This window comes from Thermobia domestica, chromosome 12 (genome assembly GCF_964235325.1).
Source record: "Thermobia domestica chromosome 12, izTheDome1.hap1.1, whole genome shotgun sequence".
In the NCBI taxonomy this organism is placed as follows: Eukaryota; Metazoa; Arthropoda; class Insecta; order Zygentoma; family Lepismatidae; genus Thermobia; species Thermobia domestica.
Genome location: NC_137465.1, coordinates 141,026,026 through 141,052,200, shown reverse-complemented (window position 1 = coordinate 141,052,200; position 26,175 = coordinate 141,026,026). Strand labels below are relative to the sequence as shown.

The 26,175-nt window shown below is 36.3% G+C and overlaps 1 protein-coding gene across 7 annotated transcripts in view; it reads left to right on the top strand.

Moving 5' to 3' along the window:
• Nucleotides 1-26,175, top strand: part of ATP8B (ATPase phospholipid transporting 8B) — a 568,064-nt gene that overhangs the window by 451,198 nt on the left and 90,691 nt on the right. For all 7 annotated transcript variants that reach the window (XM_081734176.1, XM_081734178.1, XM_081734179.1 and 4 more), the window contains 6 exons: nt 6,647-6,739; nt 7,417-7,579; nt 11,650-11,759; nt 13,742-13,933; nt 17,459-17,630; nt 25,295-25,399. In XM_081734176.1, the coding sequence (XP_081590302.1) occupies nt 6,647-6,739; nt 7,417-7,579; nt 11,650-11,759; nt 13,742-13,933; nt 17,459-17,630; nt 25,295-25,399 (835 nt within the window). The remainder of the gene's footprint in view (nt 1-6,646; nt 6,740-7,416; nt 7,580-11,649; nt 11,760-13,741; nt 13,934-17,458; nt 17,631-25,294; nt 25,400-26,175) is intronic.

The window sequence follows — 26,175 nt, the reverse complement described above, 5'->3', positions numbered from 1 at the left end:
CAAAACTTTCAAAGATATACTGGGACGGGGCGCGGCCATAAATTGCGTAGTGTCGCAAGATAAGACAGACGAGCTGTCTTTCACCAATACAGAAAGCTTAATACTGGGTGTATTTAAGAACATTAATGAGGTTGGAAGAATCTCAGCTATTGGAATTGTGGGAAGTAGTATGTGTGTGTGTGTCGTATTTTGTAATAGGTGCCTTCCATTTCAATTCAGGCAGAGCATGTACCATCACCATCTCAGATATTGTTGAAACTTTTTTTATAGCAACTAGACATGTTTTTAAGAGACCCATATTTTTTTGTTTTGTCGAAAAAAATTTTCCCGCCAAGTAATGGGCCATCAAAGACGGGGAGTACAATTTATGAATTGTAGAAGACATGGAAAATGGTCAACTTCGGAGCCTTACCATTCGGCTATGGAGACAGGTAGAGTTATAATTCTTGTTGTGGTATGTACATAGGGATATAAATAAACTATATTTTATTATAGTTTGGTTTGCGCATGCGTATCTTTTTGTACATAAATTAACAAATGAACGTCAATTTATCTGAAAAGTCGAAGTTTGCGAATTTTTTTCGAGCACTTCTAGTTCGAATTTTAAAATTCTGTTTTCACGGTTGGTAAGACCTGGTTACCCGCTTTCCGAAACAAATTTTGTATCGCTTCTGTGTGCAACCGTTTTGTCGCAAAAAATTCGAGAAATTGTAAAATTTTCAAAAATCGCCATGTTTGGGCGCCATTTTCTCGAAAACACCATCTTTTAAAATTCTGAAATTTTGTCAGATGGTTCAACTTTACATGAATAATAAACACACCAAACACCATTCTCGACCAATGCTTCATGAATTAACTGCAGCCTTTTAAAGTTAGCGAAGTTTCCTTAACTTTGATGTCACAGTTAGCAACACTGGGAACAATAAAAGTGCAATGATTTGATTATGTTTGTGGTTCACATTCATTAAATGAAGAATAAAAGGTTTTCTTGACTGTTTTTTATTATTATTTTGATCAAGAAGGCTCTCTGAAATAGTAAAATGACCCTCCCCCTACTCCTCCGTTTTCTTAAACCGAAATAATCTGAGGTGGAAATTACGATTACGAAACACACAAATTTACGATTACTTGAAATGGCCATCCAATAAGTTCTGATGATCTACAAAAAGTCTGAATTATTGCCTCAGTGATGATTTGGAATGCTCCAAACAAAGTCTCAATTAAGTGCGATGTCATTACAGTGATCGAAAAAGGGCAAAAAGTTAAAAAAAAAAATCGAAACGTTTTCTTACGCGTACCAAAGAAATTTACTGACTTTTTAAACAAAACAATCCCAACATAAGAATGGGTCACTCGGAATTTTACAGTATTCGACTAAAGTGGGTCAGTCCGCAACCTGCGAGGGAAGTGTGTATGTGTGTGTGTGTGTTCTGCAAATTCTAGGTTAGCTGCTACTGCGTTGCTACAAATCCAAGGTTCAGCCTGTATTGAAGCTGTCATGAGTGACCTATTTCCTTTAACAGTATGATCCGTAGAAAATGACAACTGACTTCTTCAAGAATGTGGTGAATGTCCTGGAGTGGAACGAATAAGTGTGGAGTCTTTAATCATTGATCCTGATGAAAATGAGTGTTACGTATGCCATATGGGAAAACAATAATCTCGTTAAAAAAACTGACACTTTCTGTTTTCGTATCGTACATTGCTTGTTTAACTGTAAGAATTGTAATTCATGACTACATCAAGAATTAATTGCTACCGAAAAGCACCATATAAAATTTCAAGATACAAATTCTATTTTACTTCATGTGGACTTCACTGAAAACTGGACTGTTATTCTGCAAAGTGAAATTCAGAGTTATCACCGGAATATGAAACAACTGACAGTTTTGTTGTAATAAACGACGATAAAACACACGATTCGGCTCATTTACTCATAGCCATAGACAAGATTCTAAAAATACTCGAAGAAAAGCAAAAATATATTTTATAGAAAAAGGTTTCAATACGAGAAAAAAAAGTGTCTACAATTTCCCAAACCGTGTCAGTGATTTCTGGTGGTGCTGCATCCCACTTTAAAAATCGCTGTCAGATGTTCGAGATGCAGACAGGTCCGTTAAAGCAGTGGTTTTGCAGTGAAACCGGCCATGCAAGGGTCTCTGCGGCGGTATTGAGGGGGGGGGGGGGTGTAAAGAATGTGGCAACGCGGCATAACCTTAAGCAAAACAGATACACAGTATTAAAACCGCAGAAGAAAAAAAATGAAATGAAATCTTTAAGTTTTACGTCCCACGCTTATACCGGTTAGGCTAAAGAAGACGGTGATTATGAGAAATGAATGAAATGGTGGAATATAGAAAGTGGGGGGAAACGGGATAACCCCGAGAAAACCCACGAGCACGGTGTTTGTCCACCACAAAACCTACACGGCGCGAGCTGGGATCGAATCAGGGACCCCAAGTACCGGAGGTGAACGCTCTACCACTCAGCCACCGCGCCGCCACTAAAACCGCAGAAGAATTCGTGAGTATAGTGCAAGTACAAACTCCGGTTATTACTCTCGTTTTGTTGCCTGGAACTCAATTCGACGACTTCCGGAAGAAAAAAAGGGAAAGTATGCGACCGGTAACTGGTATTCAACGAAATCATCTTTGGCTTTCGGAAAATGGCGAAGTTTTTATGGCAGTAACGGGTCACCATGAACTAACTTCATGCTTCCCCCAAAATCGAACTTCTGCAATTCAAAGTGAAGATTTAAGAAATCTGCAAAAAGGAACTTTTGTTACATACATAGGCCTATATGTATGATAACCAGTGGTGCGTAGCAGAAATATTATGAATAAATCATGAATTACGTGAAGTTGAAGTGCTGTTTATGCTTCCACATGGACCTTCAGCATTTGTGACTATCGCCAATGTGCTACGCAGGGGCGGATCCAGGACGGACTTCTGGAAGGGGGAGGGGGGTAATACTGCTACTTAGAGCTACTTTTAAGTGCTCCAAACTCTGAGATCGGTTTTATTTATATATAAAATAAAATTTCTTCCCCCTAGATCCACTCCTGGACGAGTTGTGAGTGAGCCAACACCTATTGGAGCACACTAATAATAATAATAATAATAGTAATAGTAATAATAATATTAATGAGTGAAATTTTGTTTCCGAAGACCATTTTAAGTAAGTCAACTTGAAATTTCTGCGTTTCGTAATCGTAATTTCCACCTCAGATTATTTCGGTTTAAGAAAACGGAGGAGTAGGGGGAGGGTCATTTTACTATTTCAGAGAGCCTTCTTGATCAAAATAATAATAAAAAACAGTCAAGAAAACCTTTTATTCTTCATTTAATGAATGTGAACCACAAACATCATCAAATCATTGCACTTTTATTGTTCCCAGTGTTGCTAACTGTGACATCAAAGTTAAGGAAACTTCGCTAACTTTAAAAGGCTGCAGTTAATTCATGAAGCATTGGTCGAGAATGGTGTTTGGTGTGTTTATTATTCATGTAAAGTTGAACCATCTGACAAACTTTCAGAATTTTAAAAGATGGTGTTTTCGAGAAAATGGCGCCCAAACATGGCGATTTTTGAAAATTTTACAATTTCTCGAATTTTTTGCGACAAAACGGTTGCACACAGAAGCGATACAAAATTTGTTTCGGAAAGCGGGTAACCAGGTCTTACCAACCGTGAAAACAGAATTTTAAAATTCGAACTAGAAGTGCTCGAAAAAAATTCGCAAACTTCGACTTTTCAGATAAATTGACGTTCATTTGTTAATTTGTGTACAAAAAGATACGCATGCGCAAACCAAACTATAATAAAATATAGTTTATTTATATCCCTATGTACATACCACAACAAGAATTATAACTCTACCTGTCTCGATAGCCGAATGGTGAGGCTCCGAAGTTGACCATTTTCCATGTCTTCTACAATTCATAAATTGTACTCTCCGTCTTTGATGGCCCATTACTTGGCGGGAAAATTTTTTTCGACAAAACAAAAAAATATGGGTCTCTTAAAAACATGTCTAGTTGCTATAAAAAAAAGTTTCAACAATATCTGAGATGGTGATGGTACAATTTTATATTTTTTTGCCTGAGTTGAAATGGAAGGCACCAATAGAATATTGGAAGATCAAACTAGCACCGAATACAGGATGAATTTCGCATTTAGTTTCCTGGTATTTCTTCGGTGGAAGTGAGGGTTGATTCAAGGGAACTATTATGGTAAATGAGGGTGTGAAGGTTGAAGGCCACCGAGAAATTATTTTTGGGCGATTCAGTTCCATGTGAGGTGGTGGTAGTTTCTGTAGGGAATTGAAGCTAGGATTATTGGTGAAGGGAATTCTAAATTATTTTTATTATTATTATTATTATTATTATTATTAATAATAATAATAATAATAATAATAATAATAATAATAATAATAATAATAATAATAATAATAATAATAATAATATTTCCGACCTATTAGTTTTATCTTCCTTTTCCCATTGTACTGTCAATACAACACAGTTATATGATTTCAGTCCAAAATGGCGCTCATCTGGACCTTTTTACAACTACTTCTTTCTTCGTTTCTTGTTATCTTACTTTTTTCCCGTCCCTGTCTGATGAAGCGTTTAGGGAAAGTGCTTATTGTGTACTGTTTAGAGTCCTCTCTCACTATTTTCTTTTAAGTAGTTCATTCTAGAGCAGCAAACGGTTAGGAACCAGGGTTGTAAAGAACGCATTTAAAAAATGCTGAACCCAATTGGTTTTATTGGGCAAATATAGGTTTTATTAAGTTTTGCACGTAGAGTTAAAGCCGTATTCTTACTTAAAGTACCATTTATGTTCTATTGTACACATCAAATTATGGAATTCTACTCTCGCAAAAACGTAACCCGTGAATCCCTATTAGCGTTTCATGGGGCACATATCGCACTATTGCCACCCGCTTATTTCGATTTATAAAAGGAAGTAAGTAGACCATTTTGTAGAGTAATAATAAAATGGGTAATTCCATATGATTTGATTTAGAATAGGAATAGAATCCTGTATTAGTGTTTCTCAAATGGTCTATTCTAAGAAATTAATTGTCGAGTTTTTATTGTTATTAAATTATCTCAATTACGTTGGTTTATATCTTTGTTCAATATTTTATGTGCCATATTTTATTTTATGGATATTATTTTCATCGGTCGTTGAAGCAGAACAGAAAACGTCCATAACTGCTGCAGTACATGTTTCGGAGAAATGTACAGACAGTTAGGTATATGGTAGCCAAATAGCCGAACTTGTCGTAATGAGGAAAAGCAGACACAAATAGCTGAAACGTTGTTGAAGCCTGCTTGTAAAAAGATGGTGAAAATATTCTTGGGTTCAAAAGCTACTAATGAAATTTCTTAAATTCTCTCTTTCTCTGTACTGACAATCATTTGCCAGATTCACTTTTTGCTTTGAATTGTGGCTGTGGACGTTGACTGAAATTAAGACATCAGAGTGGGAAAGATTCAGATTCGTCGATTAAGAGACGAGGTTTAAATTCTCAACAACTTCTCACCGAATCAGCAAAGTAGGCACAAGCATACATTGAAACTATGAGTGCAGTTATTTATTTTAATTATAATACTAAGAGTTTGTAATGTTGGAATCAAATATGGTACAGTAGAGTTTCGAAAACTCGGCCTAAAGTGGACCGAAGGGTGGCCGAGTTTGTGAAAATGCCGGGTTATCGAGAATGAGGTTCAAAAGGAATAAGTACAAGTGTTTCCTCAGAAAATACACTACTGTACTTGTATGTATTGATTGCTTGAGAATACAACAAAGAATAAACTGCCCAATTACCCTACTTTATGAAGGCATAAAGCCTTTACTGTATATGAAATTGACACTGTACAGTAATTTACCTGATAGGACAGACCTAAGAAAAATCGCACGATGTTGCGATTGAACGTGTCTTGGCGTGTTTTTTCTCGCCCCGCCAGGGTGTGGCCGAGTTATCCGGACTGCCGATTTATCGAGTGCTGACTTTAGAAATGCTACCGTATTACAAAAAAATAAAATAAACCTAATTTATGCATTTCCAATTATTATAAGAAAATTTTGTTTCCTTTTTAATGCAACTCTCCTTCGTTTGTATGTGTGTAATTATCGAAACGCAATGTTAAGAAAATAGATTTAATTAGAAAATTAGTGTTGAGAAGATATATATCTTAAGTAATTTGCTTTTTTAAGCAAAGGTTTTCTGTTTGAAATTAACGTACAGATGGAGAAAAATAATTTATTATTTTTTTGTATAACAGGAATGTAGTCTTATTGCTGTGTGTTCAGACAGTTGAACATCGTTACAGCGAATTTAATCAGGCGCGAACATTTTTGTGTGGCGATCTTTTTTTTGAGATTTCTTGATAAATACATATTTTATGTTTGTTCTGAATCTAGGCGTGTATTGAGAGAAAAGATTGAAGAAAGTAATTACAGTCACATTAAGGTTATCATTTTAATCCAAGTTTTGAAGTATTTTTTTAAAGGTGATTTTTCTTGAGGGAGGTGGTTTTTAAATGTGATTTTTAAGGCCCCCCAAAGAAATAGAGTACTTTGGACTGGGGAAAATTTCAATAACCCTGTTATAATAGTTACAATTTTCTCTTTCAGAATATAATGACTTTTAATAAGTGTTCTATTGCCGGTAAATGCTACGGAGATCTTATTGATGAAAAAACGGGAGAAATATTGGATATAACCGAGGTAAGGAACAAAATTGAACATATATATATGATGACTTTTGTTTCATATATAAATTTTTTTAAACGTTGATGAACTTATTTCCAGTGCTATTCTTAACAAATATAATTAGAAAGAGAGAAAATACTTAAAGTAAAAGTTTTTCTGTTTCCTATATCGAGAGCATTAGAGATTTTCTCAGTAACCAAGTACTCGAACATTTCTTTAAAATTAATCTGTTTAAATTTTCCACTTATTTTATGTTGCTAGGCAGAAAACCATTTTAAGTGAAAACAGAAACATTTAAACCAAAATGTAAATCATTGTGTAGGGATAAACAAATTTAACACACTTTAGAATATGACATCAGGAGATTGCAGGTTTAGTTTGTTCCAAGCATATATTGTACAAATACATTGTAAGTACATTCAAAATAAATTCTTAGTGAACAAAGAATTATTATGGACTTAAGTGTTATAGATTTGACGCCTGACATAAATCAAGGAACAATGCAACCACACTTTTTCAACATTCACATACCTTCAGGAAAACTAGATTGAGTCTTTTTCTTTTACTCCATTTCAATTTCGTAGCTTCCTTAGCGGAATTAATGTAACAATAAGATATATTCATTTTAATACAGAATTATTTTTTGAAATGACGTATTTGAACATAATTTTGTGCTTTTTTACTAATTCTAGAATACTCGCTGTGTGGATTTTTCTGAAAACCCTTTGTATGAAAGTGATTTCAAATTCTATGATTCAACACTTCTTGAAGCTGTGAAAAACAATGATGAAGACGTCCACAGATTTTTCAAGCTTCTGGCTCTTTGTCATACTGTGATGCCAGAAGAGAAAAACGGTAAGTCAAATATCTTGTAATACAAATATATGTTATATATAAAATATAGAGAAACAAAAATGGCCGAATTAAGAGGAATTTCCGTTTTCACGTGAAAGCAAATATTTTGTGTAGCTAGTTAATTTGCTAGTGTTTTCTAAATATTGATTTGCTTTGATGTCCAATGACTTGCCAAACATAATTTCAACATTTATAAATCTTACGAATCAGACTACAGAACCTACAGAGATTCCAAAACTGCCTTCACCAGCAAGTACAGTATGTACTGGAGTTCAGTCCGTACTCCAAATTACAAAATTTCGGAAATTAGTAACTACAAAAAAAAAAAAAAAAAAAAAAAAAAAAAAATCACGGGTGCCCATAAAGGTACACATTCTATCCTCCTCCTAGCTCTAGTTTTTTATATGCAGAAGATTTATTGTTCTCTAGTCTAGGCTCAAAATTTCATTCAGTTTTCTCAGTGCTGGTTGCGAAATAACTTTTAAGCACCCTGTTGATCACAGGCTTCATGCCAGAGTGAGTAACCGCGCACACTCCTCTTTGCGAGGTACTTGCTTCGGATGTAAACGCAAGCAACAGTTTAAATTCCACTTTAGATAGTAGATCTCTTTTCATATAACCTCGGTACCTCAGCGTTAAACTCAAATCAACCAGGAATTTCTACAGAATGATTTGATCTACATGTGACTTCACTTGTTGAGAAATGTCAATGTAAATGATTGAAACGTTTCAGGGAAACTCTTAAAGACGCAATAAACGATTTTTTTGAAATAATCGAATTAACAAAATTGACATTCACAACACTTGGATTTCTCTTGCATCTTAACTTCTGCTGCTTGACTTCTCATTACTGTTACTACTAGTAATGTCGCTACTAACCACTAATTGAACACACATTGTTGCAGCATATGATAAATAACTAATAAAGAGAATTCTGAGCAACAGTTACTTCGTAAAAACAGTAAAATTATTCCACCAAAATAATGATGTAGAAGTGGAATTGAATCACAGCGTGTGGTTCAGCGAAGATTTGAATTTTGAGAACTACTATATGAACTCGAAACAATATTCAAAGATCTCCAATGTGGAGGGATTGCTTTTTGTTCTACAGAGTGAAAATTGTGTTGTTGTGTCTCGACAAGAATAAAGTTGCTGTATGATGCTGGAGTCCAAATATGAAGCCTGTGAGGTTGTCGAGAAGGAAGAAAAATAAGCCTAAATTTTGTAATCAATCATATATATGATGAAAATATTGTGGAAATAAACACAAGCTCAATTTTAGGTATATGAAGAACGATACAGGAACGTTATGGTAATGCAAAATAGGTAATAGTACGTACAAGTGCATACGTACGTAGTACTACAGATCCATTAGCAATTAATAATAATTTGTATTTATTGTGTAAATAGAAAGGAACTAAAGTGTCTGTTGGTTTGACCACTTTTGCATGATACTTACAGTACAGTGTGTGGTATTGTTGTAATCGCTTTTTTAAAATACGTTATTCTATTTACGTACTCAAGATCATGATGAAATTGCTTCTTTCTGGTTATATACAGTAGATATATTCACTATAAATTGGAAGTATTAATCTTGTATCCGTGAAGAAACAAACTTTTTTGTTAGATGATTTCAGTAGTCTCTGTTACTTTCTTCAGTAACTTCTTGACCTGCTATGCGAGACTCGTTGTGTATCTTCTCATCCTGCAGCTGTATCGGAAAAGGACAAGTACATTATTTTGGAAACCTAGACGAAAATTATTTTACGAGTGACACTGAATTATGAAGCACTTGTTCAAGTGTTCTGTGAAAAATTGAAATAACGGGTTTATATAAAATTAGAAGTAAGACACTTGAACGATCTCTACTTCATAGTCGCCCTGAAAAATTAAGGCATAATATGTATGTTCACACTGAGTTTGTGCCTTGGTTAACTTGTGCGTATAAAATGTGACGAATTTTTGAATTATCACACTCGTACGTGCTTAAATATATCGAAAATACTTACTCTTCACTATTCGTACGATAACTGGTAAAAATCACAATTCATTATTTTGCAAAATTCACAAATGTGTGGATGAAACGATTAACAGTCGAACTCTGTACTGTAAATAGTTTTTAATATATATTTAAACGCATAGGAATCTGTAGTGATTCAAAAGTTCGTCGCATTTTATGCGCACAAATCAACTAAGGCTCAAACTTTGAACATACGTTACGCGTACACCTTAATTTTTCAAGACAACTGTGAAGTGGAGAACGAATAGAGTAACATAACTCGTGTACATGTGCTTCATAAAGTAATGTTGTTTGCCCTCTTCGAGACAATCGCAGGCAGAGAAGACACATCATGATTCTAGCGTAGCAACTCAAGAAATTACTGAAGAAAGTGGCAGAAACTACTGAAATTATCTAACAATAAAGTTTATTTTTCATGGATATAAGATTAGTAATTTTAGTTTATAAATATGCGTCGCATAGCGCCCATTAGTAAATATCCCACTATAGTTTTGTGTAATCAAGCTTACGATGTACAGTAAATCGTGACCAAAATAATACAATTAGGCGTCTTAAAATTTGATACTAGTGATAGTAATTTTTTTTTTTTTAATATATATATATATATATATATATATAAAGTTTAACTGCGTATGTGAGGTTAAATATTAGAGGAGACAATCAAGTTACGCTGTGTCATTCTTATCGTATTGTCGCGTTAGCCTGTTGAGGAATAATATGGACAAATTTCATTATAATGAGAAAACCAGTTTTTTTTTTCTTTCTGACTTTCCGAAATTGTTTCAGATGTTGTATAAGAAGGAACTTCTTAACATGAATGGTGCAGTGTCAGATATCAAAAGCAGTTATTTTTATTGATTAATGTCATTTTCAGAGGCAAAAATAACAGTCGAAGTAACTCAAGAAATGATACAGAATAAACCAAACTTCATGAATCATGGGTCTACAACCAATAAGTTCGTCAGCAATAATAATCTTATTTTGTAAATTTCTAATCTTATTTTCTAAAATCCTGTATTTGTGGCCACGTAACTTGAAAACCCACAAAACATATTTCGGCTCAGAAAGAGGTACGAGTAATAAGGCGTTAAACAGAAGCTATTCATGTATTCAGAGACGAAGAAGAAAGCGAATAACGGAAAAATTATCAAAAGAGGACATTTGAGTTTTGGAAATAACAATAGTATCATTATGAAATAATTTGGTCTAAAATATATATTTTGAGTATAAATAATTGTTTATTTTACATCAAATTCTGTTCTAATAAAATTTTATCCAAATTTACTGTAATCTGGATATATGCTGACTGTTCTTAAAATGGCCCCCACGGACCACAGAAAAAGCGTATAATGGCTCCTCCAGGATCTTTCTCAGATTCTAGGGTTAACCAAAAATCTGACGATGTGCAACATTGTAGATAAATTTCGAGCCGTAGCATTGATCAACGAATTCGTGAAATAGTTAAATCGATTCTTTTCGCATGATAGTTGAAGCCAATAGACATTAATACTAACTCTGTTTATTAGCATTGGTACAAGCATTAATAAACAACTTACCGGCTAAGAGAAGAAAACAAACACATGTACATAAAGTGCGATGTGACTTCTTAAAGCATGATGTAACTTGTACCGATAATAGAGTTAGTATCAGCGTCTATCAAAGTTAACTACCGTTTAGCGTTTGAGTAATATACCTAATTTATAGATTCATAGAGCAATGCTAATGGTTCAAAGAGTATCTACGACATTGCCATATTGTCAGTGTTTTTTAATTAATTAATTAATTAATTAATTAACCCTAGCACCTGAATGAAGGCTTGGAAACTACCATTATATGGCACTTTGGTTTTATTTTGACCTGTAGAATAGTCTTTGTGGCCTGTGGCCTAGAATACCCGATGTATAAATTTCTAGAATAGTAACATAACGTTTTGGTCCGATGTCACTTCTTCTGTCATCACTTTCAACATAACAATGTTGACAATCAAACTGTGTAATATTTGTTATTTATATTTTCTTTTGATGTTAACAATATTTGTGTATCATTGTAGGGAAACTGGAGTATCAAGCCCAGTCGCCTGATGAATCTGCGTTAGTCTCTGCTGCTAGAAATTTTGGCTTTGTGTTTAGGGAAAGAAGTCCAAATAGCATTACAATAGAGGTAATTACATTTCCTAGTACTTAAAATTTCTTTTGAGGCATCATTGTGAGAGTAGATGATACATTTAAATTGAAGATTGCACACTATGTCTAGAAAGTTAAATGTAATGACCATAGGAACCAATTTGCTAACCACATATCCCCTATGTACCATCTGACAGCGCATATCCTTTGGGTGGCTGTAGTGCCACATAATTTAGCTTAGTTTCAATATTTGTAAACAATTTTCATCAACCTTAATTTATATGTCGAAAGCATACTTGATACATTAGTTGTGAGTTGAATCGTGTCAGAATACAACTTCAGTCAAGGTTAACATAATCCTAATTAGTACTAGATTAATGCAGATCTAAATATAAAGTGATAGACATTTTCTCTTCATAGAAATAGCTTATGCAGTAATACACTATAGCAATAACATAATAATAATAATAATGAAATATTTATAGTTACAAAAAATGTGTATTAAAAAAGAGTATAGCGATATAGGGTAGTTATACATTATGACCAGGGAGGTAATTCGCACACTCTTACCAAGCCTACTGGATATTTCCTCATCCGGTTCCCTTTTTACTGAAAGCCCACCGAAGGAATGCTAGAAACCAGGTATAAGACTTTTATATTAATATAATACATATATTTGACACAGTCTGTCCTTTGATTACACATTCCATCATTCTGCTAGTGTATAATTATTCGTCATCCACATATTTAGAGACACTTGCTATTTGGCTTTCTGCACTGAGAAGGCTCTTTTCTGATCCACATTACCAATCGTGAATAATTTCCAAGTGCTGAAAATTCTCGTCTGCGTCTCCCAGAATACGCGAAAACAGTATGTTCGACTACAGTTTTTGACGGCGTAACACTCCGCTGTCAAAGTAAGTCATTTTGTAATACACGGAACAGGTGGTTACCAACAGTTGAACTGCGTAGTATGATCACAGTTTTGAAACAGTGTGATGATAGTGGTGTGAAGGATGCTTATTTTAGTCATGCCACTTGGAAATAAATCGTAGCCTGTATTGAAGTAACGTTGATCAAGGTCAAATCATTGTAAGGTAAGGCTTAATAAGATTCATCCGGGGAATTTATCAGGAATGTGGCATGCATAAAAGTTATTCTATTGACTATGGAATCAACTTTAGTATTGCTGTCCTGTTAGTACACGTCACGAAGGAGACCGTCTTACAGCAAGGGTCTAATCTTGTCACTCTTTTCCCAGGTTAATCGATAGCGGTCACGCTTTCAGCTTGGCAAACTTATCTTTTTGTGCTACAAAGACACACGTAACCTACAAAAAACTGTTTGCAGATAGCTGAACAAGCGTGAGTGTATGCTAGGATGTGAACTAGTGGTATGTGGGTACTTGACGTAATAAAGTGCGTGCTATAGATGAGTCAGGAACATATGAGTTGGAACCGAACCAGTGGCGGAGAGTAATTTGTGAGATGAAACTCGCTTCAGCCTGTCGTCAGATTTTTTAAATTGAGTCCATTTGGCGAGAGCCAGAAATAGATATAACGAACTTCGTGTTTCAGAGGTCATCCTAGGAGATCTCTGAGTGAAAGAGGTTGGGCTGGTGTGAAGCTGAATTTAAAAAAAAATGTTAATGTGCGTGATTTCTTTGGACCAGTTCGATCCGAAATTTCAGGGCATAGACAATACTGTACGACCGCATATAGTGTAAATTTCTATCTGTAATAAGTGTCTTCCATGCTCAAGACCTCATTCCTCTCAAACATGTTTCGGATACTCGTCAAAGAAGGGTTGCCCATGACAAACCATTTTTGAAGTGCAGACCTTTAGCTTAGTCTTTTTCGTAGAATGAATGAGGAATGATGATCCTGTTTGTTTGCGTAGGTTGTCGTTTGATATACATTTTAGCTCTGTCATACTTATTTGCTTGAATTTATTCACAGCTGTTACTATTTACGTATCTCAGTTTTTAACATATACATATTACATTTTTTCTGCTTGTAGGTTAATGGGAAGCGGGAAGTGTACGAGCTTCTTTGTATTTTGGACTTCAACAATGTAAGGAAAAGAATGTCCGTTATTCTCAGGCAGGGTCGCCAACTTCGACTCTACTGCAAAGGTGCAGACAATGTGATATATGAGAGACTAAAAAACAACAGTGACAGTGTAAAAGCTAAAACTCAGGAACACTTAAATGTAAGTGTGCTATGTTGATTAATTTAGATTCTTCTGTATTCTTGAAATAATACATACTTGTAGTCTATAGATGGACTGTCTGTATTTTTACGTTGAATTGTGTCTGAACTTCCATTTCAAGAACTGCGGATGTGACGTTTTCAATAAACTCCTTTATCTTTTCTGTAAATAACTTGTTACGGTTTCTTCCATACTATTCATTTATTATGTGGTGTCTAGTCTAGTCGCTTTTTAAAAGTTTTTAATCCTTAAAGTTTTAATATCCTTCAGACTGAAAATTATTACAAAATGTATAATAGAGATTTCAGAGTAAAATAACTAACACAATGAATGTTGTAGTTCTGCGAACAGTGTTCTCTCTGTCATGAAGTGAGGATTTCCAATACTTTTAAACGTGGCTAAAAATAAGTGAAAATGTACCAAAATCGATTAAGTTGATTTTATTTTAAGCGAACATACACATTCTTAAAAAATTGTATATTTTTTGTACTCTCTGGTCTGTTTAACATCAGATAGATACTTACTTCGTTTTTACATTTGCATATCCATAAACTTCTCAATTTATAGGTATGTAATATAGATCCTGTGTGACGGAATTGGAAAGTGCTTACATATAATTCAGTGGTTCGATTTACAGTGGCTCTAGCGCACAAGGAGTCAGTATACAACATACAATAAGAAGAAAATATAAATTATAGTATGTAAGAACAAAACTTTTTGAGGTCCGGTCAGAACTCTTAGCTTTCAAAACGGTCAGAACGCCCATTTAATATAAGATCAGAACGCCCAACAGACAAATTACCCACAAGAAAGTAAGAACGCCCAATACCAGAAACGTTCAAACAGCAGGTGCCATACTGAAATTTGGACGTAAGCAAACTTTTCCGAATCAATGTGACGTCATTTGATAAGAACAGCCACGCATAATTAATGGATTCTTATGTTTCCTCCAAATCTACGTTCTTCTGCACATATCAATCCATTTTTCTCATCATTATGATTTGCTTGTAAAGTAAACTCCCTGATACGAAAGGTTTACGCCGACCATCCGGCATTCAAAAGATTTTAAACAAGGTTTAACAATTGGCATAAAGAAGATGCTTTGTTTAAAAGTGGAGGTTGCCTCAACACGTTGATGTATCCCGATGAACATGCCACAGAGTGTACAGTTCAGTTTCTCGATTATATCGTATGACAGACAACTTCGTTGTTGCAAGTGACTCTTGCCTGAGACCGTTAATGGTTATTTGGAATTCAGACGTCTCTTTTTTGGTAAATGGAACGAGGTTTCATCTGTCAAATTACGTAAGTTCCCACAATGACAGGCAATAAGATAGTGCGACTGCTTACACTCCTCACAAAATTTGGCGCATATTAATGCAGTACTTCAATACCAGTTTTGTTAACACAGATATGTAGCCGCCTCCTCAGTCACCAGATTTATCATTCGCGATTTTTATTTATGTACAGCATTGAAATGGGAAGTTTATACTAACAACCCACGGCTCATCTATCCACTGCAAGAGAACATTAGAAATGTAATACAGAACCTCTTTCGTCAAAAACTAAAATGTATTACTTGAAAAGATTGTCACACGGGCGCAGCGATGTAGATTAATAAGTTACACTATGTTTGGTTATGCTACTTTCTACTTCCTTCAAACGTGTATATCATTCAGTGGCTTATTAGTTTTAAATAGGACACTGTATAGCAGCAGTAGTACAGATAAAGAGGAAACTAAGATTACCTGAAAAATAATGAAATGAAATCTTTCAGTTTAACATCCCACAATTATGCCCGATAGGATAAGGGAGATGATGATTAAGTAAGTGATGATGATAATAATATAGAATGAGAATGTAGGAGGAAACGGGAATACCCGAACAAACCCACCGACACAATGTTGTCTACCACAAACTTAATTGGCCGGGGATCGAAGCAGGGACCCCACGCACCAGAGGTAAACGCTGAGCCACTGTGTCCCCCTACAGAAGAAGTATTATTAAGTCTTAAGAATGAAGCCTTGTTTGTAGCCATCGGTACATTTTTTCTATAGCCAGAAATACATACTCCCTTTCAAATTAGTATAGAAGGTCCTAAATTATTACCAGTTTCTGTTTACAATACCGGAGCCGCGATGGTTCAGTGGTAGAGCGTTCACCTCTGATGCATGGGGTCCTGAGTTTTATCCCAGCTCGCGCCAAGTGAACTTCGTAGTGCACAAACACCGTGTGCGTGGGTTGTCTCGGAGTTCTCCTGTTTTTCCCCACTTTCTTCATTCCACCATTCCATTCATTTCTCATCATCACCGTCTCCTTTAGCCTATCCAGCATAATCGTGGGACGTAAAACTTAAAGATTCCATTTAATTTCTGTTTACAATACTGCTGCCATGTATTGTTCCTAACATATTTAGCAGAAATAAACAGATATGTTTTATTGCGATTAAGTACAGGTACTTTCATACACTTTCGTCAACTTCAAAATGTACACAACTTTTTTTTCAATGCTTAGATATTTCTATAATTAGAATCTCCAATTCTAAAATACTAAAGAAAGTTTTTTGTGGGGAAGGGTTCCATATATATATATATGTTTGTGTTTGATAAGAAGCGAAATCATGGTGATATTATTACAATAAGTATTGATAATACTGTCATTGGCTTCACATCATCATTTATTCTAATTTCTCATTGCCTCCAATTAATTAAAATTAATTACTAAAAAAATGTAGTGAAGTTTATTCCGTCAGTTATAAAATAAATAAAATTCAGAATAATAAGTGAAGATAAAATTCGGTGGACTGAGCCAAAGTACATAAAGAATTTGTTACAGACTGACAGTTAAAATTAAGAGATTTTAAATTAAATTAAAAGGGCATTATCATAACAAAGAATACTACAGATATTCCTATGTAGAAGAAGCCATACTTTTTTTTTTTATTATTATTATTTTTTTTTATTACAAACCAACTGTACTGTTTGGCATCGTCCGAAGCAAATGTTAAAATAAATTAAAATAAGGATCAATGGGTATATCGGAACACTGTCTATTGCGTGAATTGGGGTTTAACCTCCGTTCAGCAGCGAGAGGACGTGGACCTACAGCTTAACGTGTGACCTGAACCATATCAGCTCTCGCTAAGAACCATATCAGCTCTCGCTAGGAATCGAGTACTGGTCTCTTGCATCACAGACGCATGCACTAACTATATAGCCACCATGGAGCTCCCGAAAACTGTCTACTAGGGACAGACAGCAAAAGAATAATACCAAAAGTACGATTGTCACTATAGCATACTTTTTAAGACTCCTGTTGATTTTCAAATTATACGTTGTGAAAACGCTTGACTTTGCCGTGCACTTAAAAACAAAATTTGCTCATGAGTTGCGTAAATGTAAATAATAATAATAATAATAATAATAATAATAATAATAATAATAATAATATTATTATTATTATTATTATTATTATTATTATTATTATTATTATTATTATTATTATTATTTCTTCTTATTTCCACAGAAATTTGCAGGTGAAGGCCTGCGTACATTGTGCCTTGCCGTTCGTGATTTAGATGAGATTTTCTTTAATAATTGGAAACATAGACACCAGGAAGCAGCGGTGTCGTTGGAAAATAGAGATGAAAAGTTAGATGCCATATATGAAGAAATTGAGCGAGATATGGAACTTATAGGTAAGATATTCCATTTTCTTGATATATCTGTTTTACCTTTACATAAGTAAACATACATATACGTGGAAACACGAAAGGGTATTTTGCAATCTGTATATCGAAGTGCTGTATGTTGTAAAGTTCTTAGATAGAGCAAAATTATACACGGGAATGTTTTTTCCCATTGCCGAATGCTATTATAAAAATCTTTCTGTTATAAACAGTATGACACAAGATCACTCTAACATAAATAATCCTCTAATAACTGGGTAAACAAAGGTATCCCAAGGCCCGAGTGGTATAGGGAAGGATCTCCACAGATCTCCGAGCAAGCTAGGTTGAGTGCACGCACCAATGCTCCATGCAAGCTGGATAGCTGAAGTTAGGAATCCCACCGAGTCCCGAGCAAAATAAGTTGGCAGGATAGGAGGCCTAAGCTCCGAGCAAGCTAAAAGCTTTTGGATTAGGTAGCTCCCAGAGCTCTAATCAAGCTAAGGGATGGGTGGGGACCAGCCGTAGACTGATACAAAACGTTGAAGTCCTCCTGGCTCTATAATCTCGTTGCTATAGAGTTTGTGGTTTCTGGTCAAACAGTTGTTACACGTGGTTTTCACAGGCCTCATTTGAAACTAAATTAACATCATTCAGGAAGTTCTGCAGAGAGCGAAGCAAATATTAATCTGACGGTGCCACGTCCGTGCTGTACGGTGGATCCATTAAAACCTCCCAGCCAAATTCTCTTTTTCTGTGGGATCAATCAGGTATATCAATTTAAAGACAGAAATCTTCTACGATAACTTTCGTATACTTTTCTCCGATTTTTATGAAACAAATGTATTGTGTAGGGTAGTCAAGACTCACCCCCTGTTGTCGGTCTGGCCTTGTCAGCGTGATATATGACACCCTTTCTCATGACCAGTTCCAGCTGTTTCTTTTGAATTGCCCTGTGCACTAGCCTTAATTGTCGACAGTACATGTCCAAGTCGATCGTTTTGCCCGGCGGCATGAGCTTGTGATGTGCGATAACCTTTCGATCTCACTAAACGCACAGCATAACCTTCTTAGTAGTCAGTGTAGGTATCAGTTTTGCCACAAACTGTGGATCTTTTTCACACATTATTGTTTCAAGTTATCCACTTTTCGTCATTAGTGATGAACCACTTCAGAAATGACTCAAGTTCGTTATGCTTCAGTAGAGATTCACAAATAGATTCGATCAGGTAAATTTTCTTGATTCAGATCATCTAGCACCTAAATGTGGAGTTCGTTTTTGTAGCCAGCTTTCTCCAAATGTTTAATACTGTTTGTTGATGGATGTTTAGGTCCGTGGTGGTGTTACGACTGCTGATATATGCCGATGTTGCTCGACTTCTGTAATAGTATCATCCACTTTTGCTGTAATTGGACGTCCACTACGAAGAGCAGCTTGGAAATCAAGATTTTCGGAAGGAAAGCGATTGAACCATCTTCTGACAGTTGCTTTTGATAACTTATCTCTCTTACACACAGCACAAATTTCTTCACAGGCCAACGGAGTATTTGCACCTTTATCTACAGATGGTCGTCCACATTTATGGAAACAAAGAGGAACATTCGCCAGGGACGCTAGAATTGCATAGACAGTAAGCACAGCAGAGCAATCAGAAACTAGTTGTGTGGAGAATTCGATAGCAGGAAGTGAAGTGCTCAGAGTGTAAAGTGCCACCAAAAGTGACCCGTTCTGGGAGGGATACGTCACCGCTCTTTCCGACATTGGACACAGCTACAGTGCAATTTTGAAACATTGTTCGTCCAAGGGTTTCATCATTTCCAGGAAGGTTATTGCCAATATATTTAAACGCAACAAAAATGCAGAGGGGCGCGATGGCTCAGTGCTAAAGCGTTCACCTCCGGTGCTTGGGGTCCCTGGTTCGATCCCATCTCGCACCGTCTGGGCTTTGTGGTGGACAAACACCGTGCTCGTGGGTTTTCTCGGGGTTCCCCCGTTTCCTCCCACTTTCTTCATTCCACCATACCATTCATTTCTCATCATCATCGTCTCAATTAGCCTAACCGGCATAACTGTGGGACGTAAAACTGAAAGATTTCATTTGCAACAAAAATGTACAGCCAGAGGAAGCGGGTGTGCGCACAGTGGCACGAAAACAACACTCCCGTCCCAAATGTACAATGGATGTGGTTCGACAAGGGCAGAAGTTGGTGACCCAGGAAAATCCGCCGTCACAAAGAGACATTGCGAGGAGTATTAGAAGATCCAGATAAACTCTGCACAGGATAATCAGCCAGGATTTACGCCTGCAAGTGAAGCATAAGCAACGTGTTCACACACTCACAACCAAACACATCCATTGCAAACGGCTCTATGAACAGTATTTAGCGGGTGACAAATGGAAATATGTGGTCACGTTAGACGAGGCCTGGATCTATTTGTCAAACTCCAAGCGGGTTCGAGCCGTTTACTATCATCAAAAAGGATGCCAAAGACTATGCCAATTGGGTCCGCACGTGCCGCGAAAGTTTTTCCCGTGGTTTCATGGTGGTTGCAGGTTTTTGCCATAAAGAGAAACTTCTTCTGCATAGAGTTGCACGAAATGTGAAAATTAACGCAGCATACTATCAACAACATGTTCTAGAGGCATTATTCCGGCAGCATATTCCGTCGTTGTATGATGTCGCGGTATCGAAAGTCTTCATTCATCAAGACAAAGCAGCCAGCCACACGACTCGAACGACTGTGGCATACATGGCCCGCAAAGCATGTGAAACTGGAATCCATGCTACCCCTTATTCAGACAACCCTGTCAAGTCTCCCGACGCTGCGCCAATGGACTTTTGTGCTTTCGGGTGTTTGAAGCGAGCGATTTCCTTACGCCGTCCACGCACACTGACTGGCTTGTGAAAAGTTTGCAAGGAGGAGTGGTCCAAACTTGATCAGATTTCTCTGAACAGAAGCCTACTCCAATTTAAACTTTGGTGTCGGGCTATAGTTTATAGTCAGGGTCGTCATATCGAGCACAACCGCTTGTGGAAATACGGCTTTATACCCTAGCGTAGGGAACACAATCGTTTCCATAAATGTGGACCAACCTTCTGTAAATAAAATTATAAAATGTAGTGCTGTTTTCTGAAAGCTCATTCATCTTCATGGCGCAATATCTTACGTCTGATTATGAAAATTCCAACACTTTTTGCATATCTACTATAGATGTCGTTACTGTGAGCTATGTTATGTCTGACCCACTTCGATTTATATATCCTGACATTTGGGACACTAATGCCATTGCGTGAGCAAAAGGCTCAATACTTTTCAAACAACCTGATATACTATGGCGTGAGTTTCCTTGGAGACTTAATAAGTACTCTTATTGATTGCTGATCAAGTTATTCAGCGGTCAAGTGTTTGAAACCTCCAACATAAATATTTTTCCCTCGTTTCTGTAGTGCACCATATTATGCAGTAGTAAATTTTTATGCAGTGGTTAGTTTTCGCCGTACTGGGAAACGTTCTATTAAAATCGGTCAAAATTTTTGTTTTATTAATACACATACACATTTACATTATTCATACCTTGACCATTGATTTTATTATATTTTAGCAAAGAATTTTAATGTTAATGTTGTAAAATTCTCTCTATTTATGTTGGGTAGAGCAATTATCGTACACGGGAGATTGGACTTTCCCATTACCTTTTATTATAAAAGATCCTCTGGAATACAGAAATATATTACACTTAGTTGTTTCCTCCAATATTTTAGGTAAGAAAGTGGAAGGAACTCAATGACCAAGCGTCGTAGGACTTTTGTAGGTGAGGTTACTCTCGTTGACCAGGCGCCGTGAGAGGGAATGAGTTTGTGTGATTAGGTGTTTCTCGGTAACCGGGCGTCGTGAGAGAGTAAGGGAACCCAATGACCAAGCGTCGTGAGAGGGTAAGGTGTTCCCAGTATCCAGGCGCCTTAGCGCTTTTGATGGTTTGATCAACCTGGAGAGATTGATGATTCTTGAGGGTACTGCTGTCTTTTATCCTAAAATGTCGGCTACCTTCGTTGATCTTCGTCTTGCCGACTGTTGGCGATGGTGGGCGACTCCTCTTCGTTACTGTCGTCGGCGTTGTATTTGTTTACTGCTAACACATGTGGTACACACATGATTGTAGCATGATGTGAAGACATGCGGAACCTTACACCCCCGTGGCATAGAAAAAAATGAGCCTCAAAATTATTTTTGCTATTATTGGGAATCTGCATATACACTGGAAATGCACTGAAACGCTTGAACACAAAATCAAAGTTTAAAAAAGCACTGGTCACTTATAAACACTGTATACAACACTATCACACAAATAAAGTTAAAGTTGAAGCACTAACAGTTTGTCCTCTAGCCTAAACAGGATCCGTAAAGAGTATTTCACCTCCCTCAAAGGAGAGGCTGTCGAAGCTTTGGTGGTTATAATTTGTATTTATAAACTAGGTCACTGATAGTATGTCCGTAGTATATTTTGTGAAGTTTGCACGTCATAGGATGCTATAATAAAATATCTAATATCGGTCTAGTTCTCACTAGTCATAGTAAATGGATGACAGAATATACTTATGTAATGGTTAAAATCAATAGGATGATAACCGTAGTCATGCTGGAAAAAAGTTTGTCAATTGAAAATCCTGATTTTCTGAACACACTGTATATGTAGTTTATTATGTTAGTGACAATTATGTGATTCGCATCGGAGAAGCGAAAAATGCTGTTGCTGGCTTTGTGAAGTTCATTCGGCCGATTCGGATAGAAAAATGCTGGCTTGCGATTTTGTTCATTGAAGGAAATTGTACGTATGCAGGTAGTCTGAATGACAGAATGCAGTGAGGTGAGGAATTATAAGAGAAAAAAAAAGGCAAGGGATCTGTTGCAATGTGACAAGGTTAACTATTTAAAGTGACCAAATCTAGTACGTACCTTAGAATTCACATTGCAACAGATCCTCTTGAATACAGAAATATATCACAGTTAGTTGTTTCCTCTAATGAAGGAACTCAATGACCAAGCGTCGTAAGGCTTTTGTAGGTGAGGTTACTCTCTTTGGCCAGGCGTCTCTCGGTAACCGGACGTCGTGAGAGAGAAAGGGAGCCCAATGACCAAGCGTCGTAGGGCTTTTAGGAAAGGTAGCTCTCAATTGACCAAGCGTCGTGAGAGGGTAAGGTGTTCCTAATGGCCAGGCGCCTGAGGGCTTTTGGTGGTTTGATCAACCTGGAGATATTTATAATTAGAGCACATTATGCTTTATTTTTTGTTTATGCTTTATTATTTTTCAAATTATGCATTATTATTAATATCAATCATTCTTTTACATTAATCGTATGTAATATTTACTATACATTAAATATTCTAAATATTTTGATTTCTTTATTAATATTTTATGCAACCAGTTTCTTTCATATTTAATGAACTTTCTACTTAATGTACTGTAAAGAGATGCTTTACTCGACTCAGTTTTTTTTTTTATCATTAGTGTGTGCGCCTTAGAGGTGCATACATACAGAAAGGGACAGTAAAAGATGCCACCAAAAAGTACACAAGATGCTCAAGTTCAAGAGGTACACAAAACAATATAGTGTGGTATTATTCATTGTTGGCGGAAGTTTTCTTCTCCTTTTTTCTTTTCTCCACATCAAAGGATTACACCGAGAAGTTTACAGAAATAAAAGTAAACTTTTCATTGTTGCATTGTTGTTCTTAATGCTTTTGTATTGTAAATATTGGTTTTAAAAAGTATTAATACAGAATGTTGAACTTGTAGTTAAAGATATTTTTTTTTTTAAGAATTGTGCTATATATTTTAAATTATGCTTTATTTTCTAAAATTATGGTTTATTATGCTTTTAAAATTAGTTTCTTCTGGACCCTTAAACAACCACAACCATGTTCAAGGTACCAACCATATGCGTAAATTGCTGTTATGCTTTTTATGCTTTTGGGTTGCTCTATTGATGATTCTTAAGGTGTACTGCTGTCTTTTATCCTAAAATGTCGGCTACCTTCGTTGATCTTCGTCTTACCGATTGTTAGTGATGGTGGGCGACTCCTCTTCGGTACTGTCGTCTGCGTTGTATTTGTTTACTGCCAACACGTGTAGTACACACATGGTTACAGCATGATGTGAAGACATGCGGAACCTTACGATATTCATATAAGTTTTCATTAACTTGTAACAAATTAGAAATTACATCAACAAACCCATTCAACCACTTGCGTAAGAAAGAATAAAATACGTTATGATAAAACTTGATATAGATACTGTTGTACGAGTTTTATTTATTATTACAAGGAGTACAACTTTGCTTCCGCCGTTTTCTGATAGGTGGCCACAACGGTAAGTAGCGGTCGAAATAAACAGATCGCAGACGTCGGGCAGTTAGCTTGGACCTCTGTGAACATAACCCCATTCAAGCATTAGTCGATTTGTGTGTGCATCGTAAAGTTGTTCTCGATTGAAAACGTCAGGTTACGAGCCAAATTCTCGCCATTTGCGGGAGGTTCTACTTTTTTGTTTTAATATGAAGAAAACTGCGGCTAAGTCTCATCGAATGCTCTCAAGTACTTATGGTGAGGACGCTATTAGTGAGAGAACGGTGACTTTAACGTCGAAGACCAGCATAGAGGTGGAAGACAGAAAGTTTTTGAAGATGCAGCATTGGAGACATTGCTGAGTGAAGACTCGCGTCAAACTCAAGAAGAATTGGCACGATCATTGGGAGTGACACAGCAAGCCATTTCAAAATGGCTCAAAGCCATGGGTATGATTCAGGAAGAAGGAACTTGGGTCCCGGATGAGTTAAAACCAAGAGACGTTGAACGGCGTTTGTGTTTGTGAACAGTTGCTCTTGAGAGGCAAAAAACGGAAGGGATTTCTGCATCGCATTGTAACCGGGGACGAAAAACGGGTTTATTACGATAACCCTAAACGCAAAAAATAATGGGGATATCCCGACGATGCTTCCACGTCGACGGCCAAACCGAATATTCATGGCTCCGAGATCATGCTCTGCATTTGGTGGGACCAGCTCGGCGTCGTGTACTATGAGCTGTTAAAACCAAGTGAAACAATCACAGGTGATCGTTATCGAACGTAATTCATGCGTTTGAGCCGAGCATTAAAGGACAAACGGCCGCAATATAGCGAGAGGCACGACAAAGTGATTGTGCAGCACGACAACGCTCGACCCCACGTTGCAAAAGTGGTCAAAACGTACTTGGAAACGTTAAGATGGGAAGCCCTACCCCACCCGCCGTACTCTCCAGACATTGCTCCCTCTGATTATCACCTGTTTCGATCAATGGCGCATGACCTGGCTGACCAACACTTCCAATCTTATGAAGAAGTGAAAAAGTGAATCGATTCGTGGATCGCCTCCAAAGATGAAACATTTTTTCGATGCGGCATTCGTACGTTGCCCGAAAGATGGGAGAAAATAGTGGCCAGCGATGGACAATACTTTGAATAATGCCTGGGTAAGCAATTTGTTTCATTAAAGCGTCATATTTTGAGGAAAAGACAGCGGAAGCAAAGTTCTAAACCTTGTATTATTATTATTATTATTATTATTATTATTATTATTATTATTATTATTATTATTATTATTATTATTATTATTATTATTACTACTGAAGATTTTAAAAAAATCCATATTTTTAGGAGCGACTGCAATAGAAGATAAACTTCAAGATAATGTTCCACAGACAATAGCTAATTTGAGCTTGGCTGGAATAAAAATTTGGGTACTTACTGGAGACAAACAAGGTAAGATATTAAATTTTACTTTCTAAATACCCGTACAGATGTTCCGTTCCTAGGTATAACATCAATTTAAAATGTCGTAATATTGTTAATTTTAGTGTAGTATGAGATATAATATCAATAGTTTTATTATTATTATTATTATTATTATTATTATTATTATTATTATTATTATTATTATTATTATTTCTAAGTTCAAGGGAAACTTGTAGTCCAGATATCATGATCCCAGGTATGTATAAATAGAAGTTTCCTCGCATGAGTAATACACCAATTTTATTTCCGACTAAACAATGGTAGAATTGAACAAAGTAGGATAATTAGCTAGGGGAAACATATCGAGTGAGAAGTTGCGAAACTGAGCCTGGAATCGAACCCAGGTTCCATTTCACCATTTTATTTCTCTATACACTAAGCTACTGAATTCAGTCTCGGAATAATCATTCACTCTTGAAGATACAATGAACAGATACAACAGTTGAACATGAGCACACTGGCAGGTTAAGCCGAGGACTCGGGTTAGATTTACTTATTTCTCTCTCTCATTTTTTCGCACCTGTAGAGGATATGTCAGGAAAATCGATTGATGTCTTCGATTTTCTCATTAAGTTTATCAGAAATCGTTTCTAATGTTTGTCCCCTTATAGATATGATGTAACTTAATTAATGGAACAAACATCGGAAGAATATTCCAATATTCCTGACACTGATATAACCAGAAAGGTTCTATCAACATTTAGCATATTGGGGATATTGGCAGAGTTAGCGAGCGCTGAAAG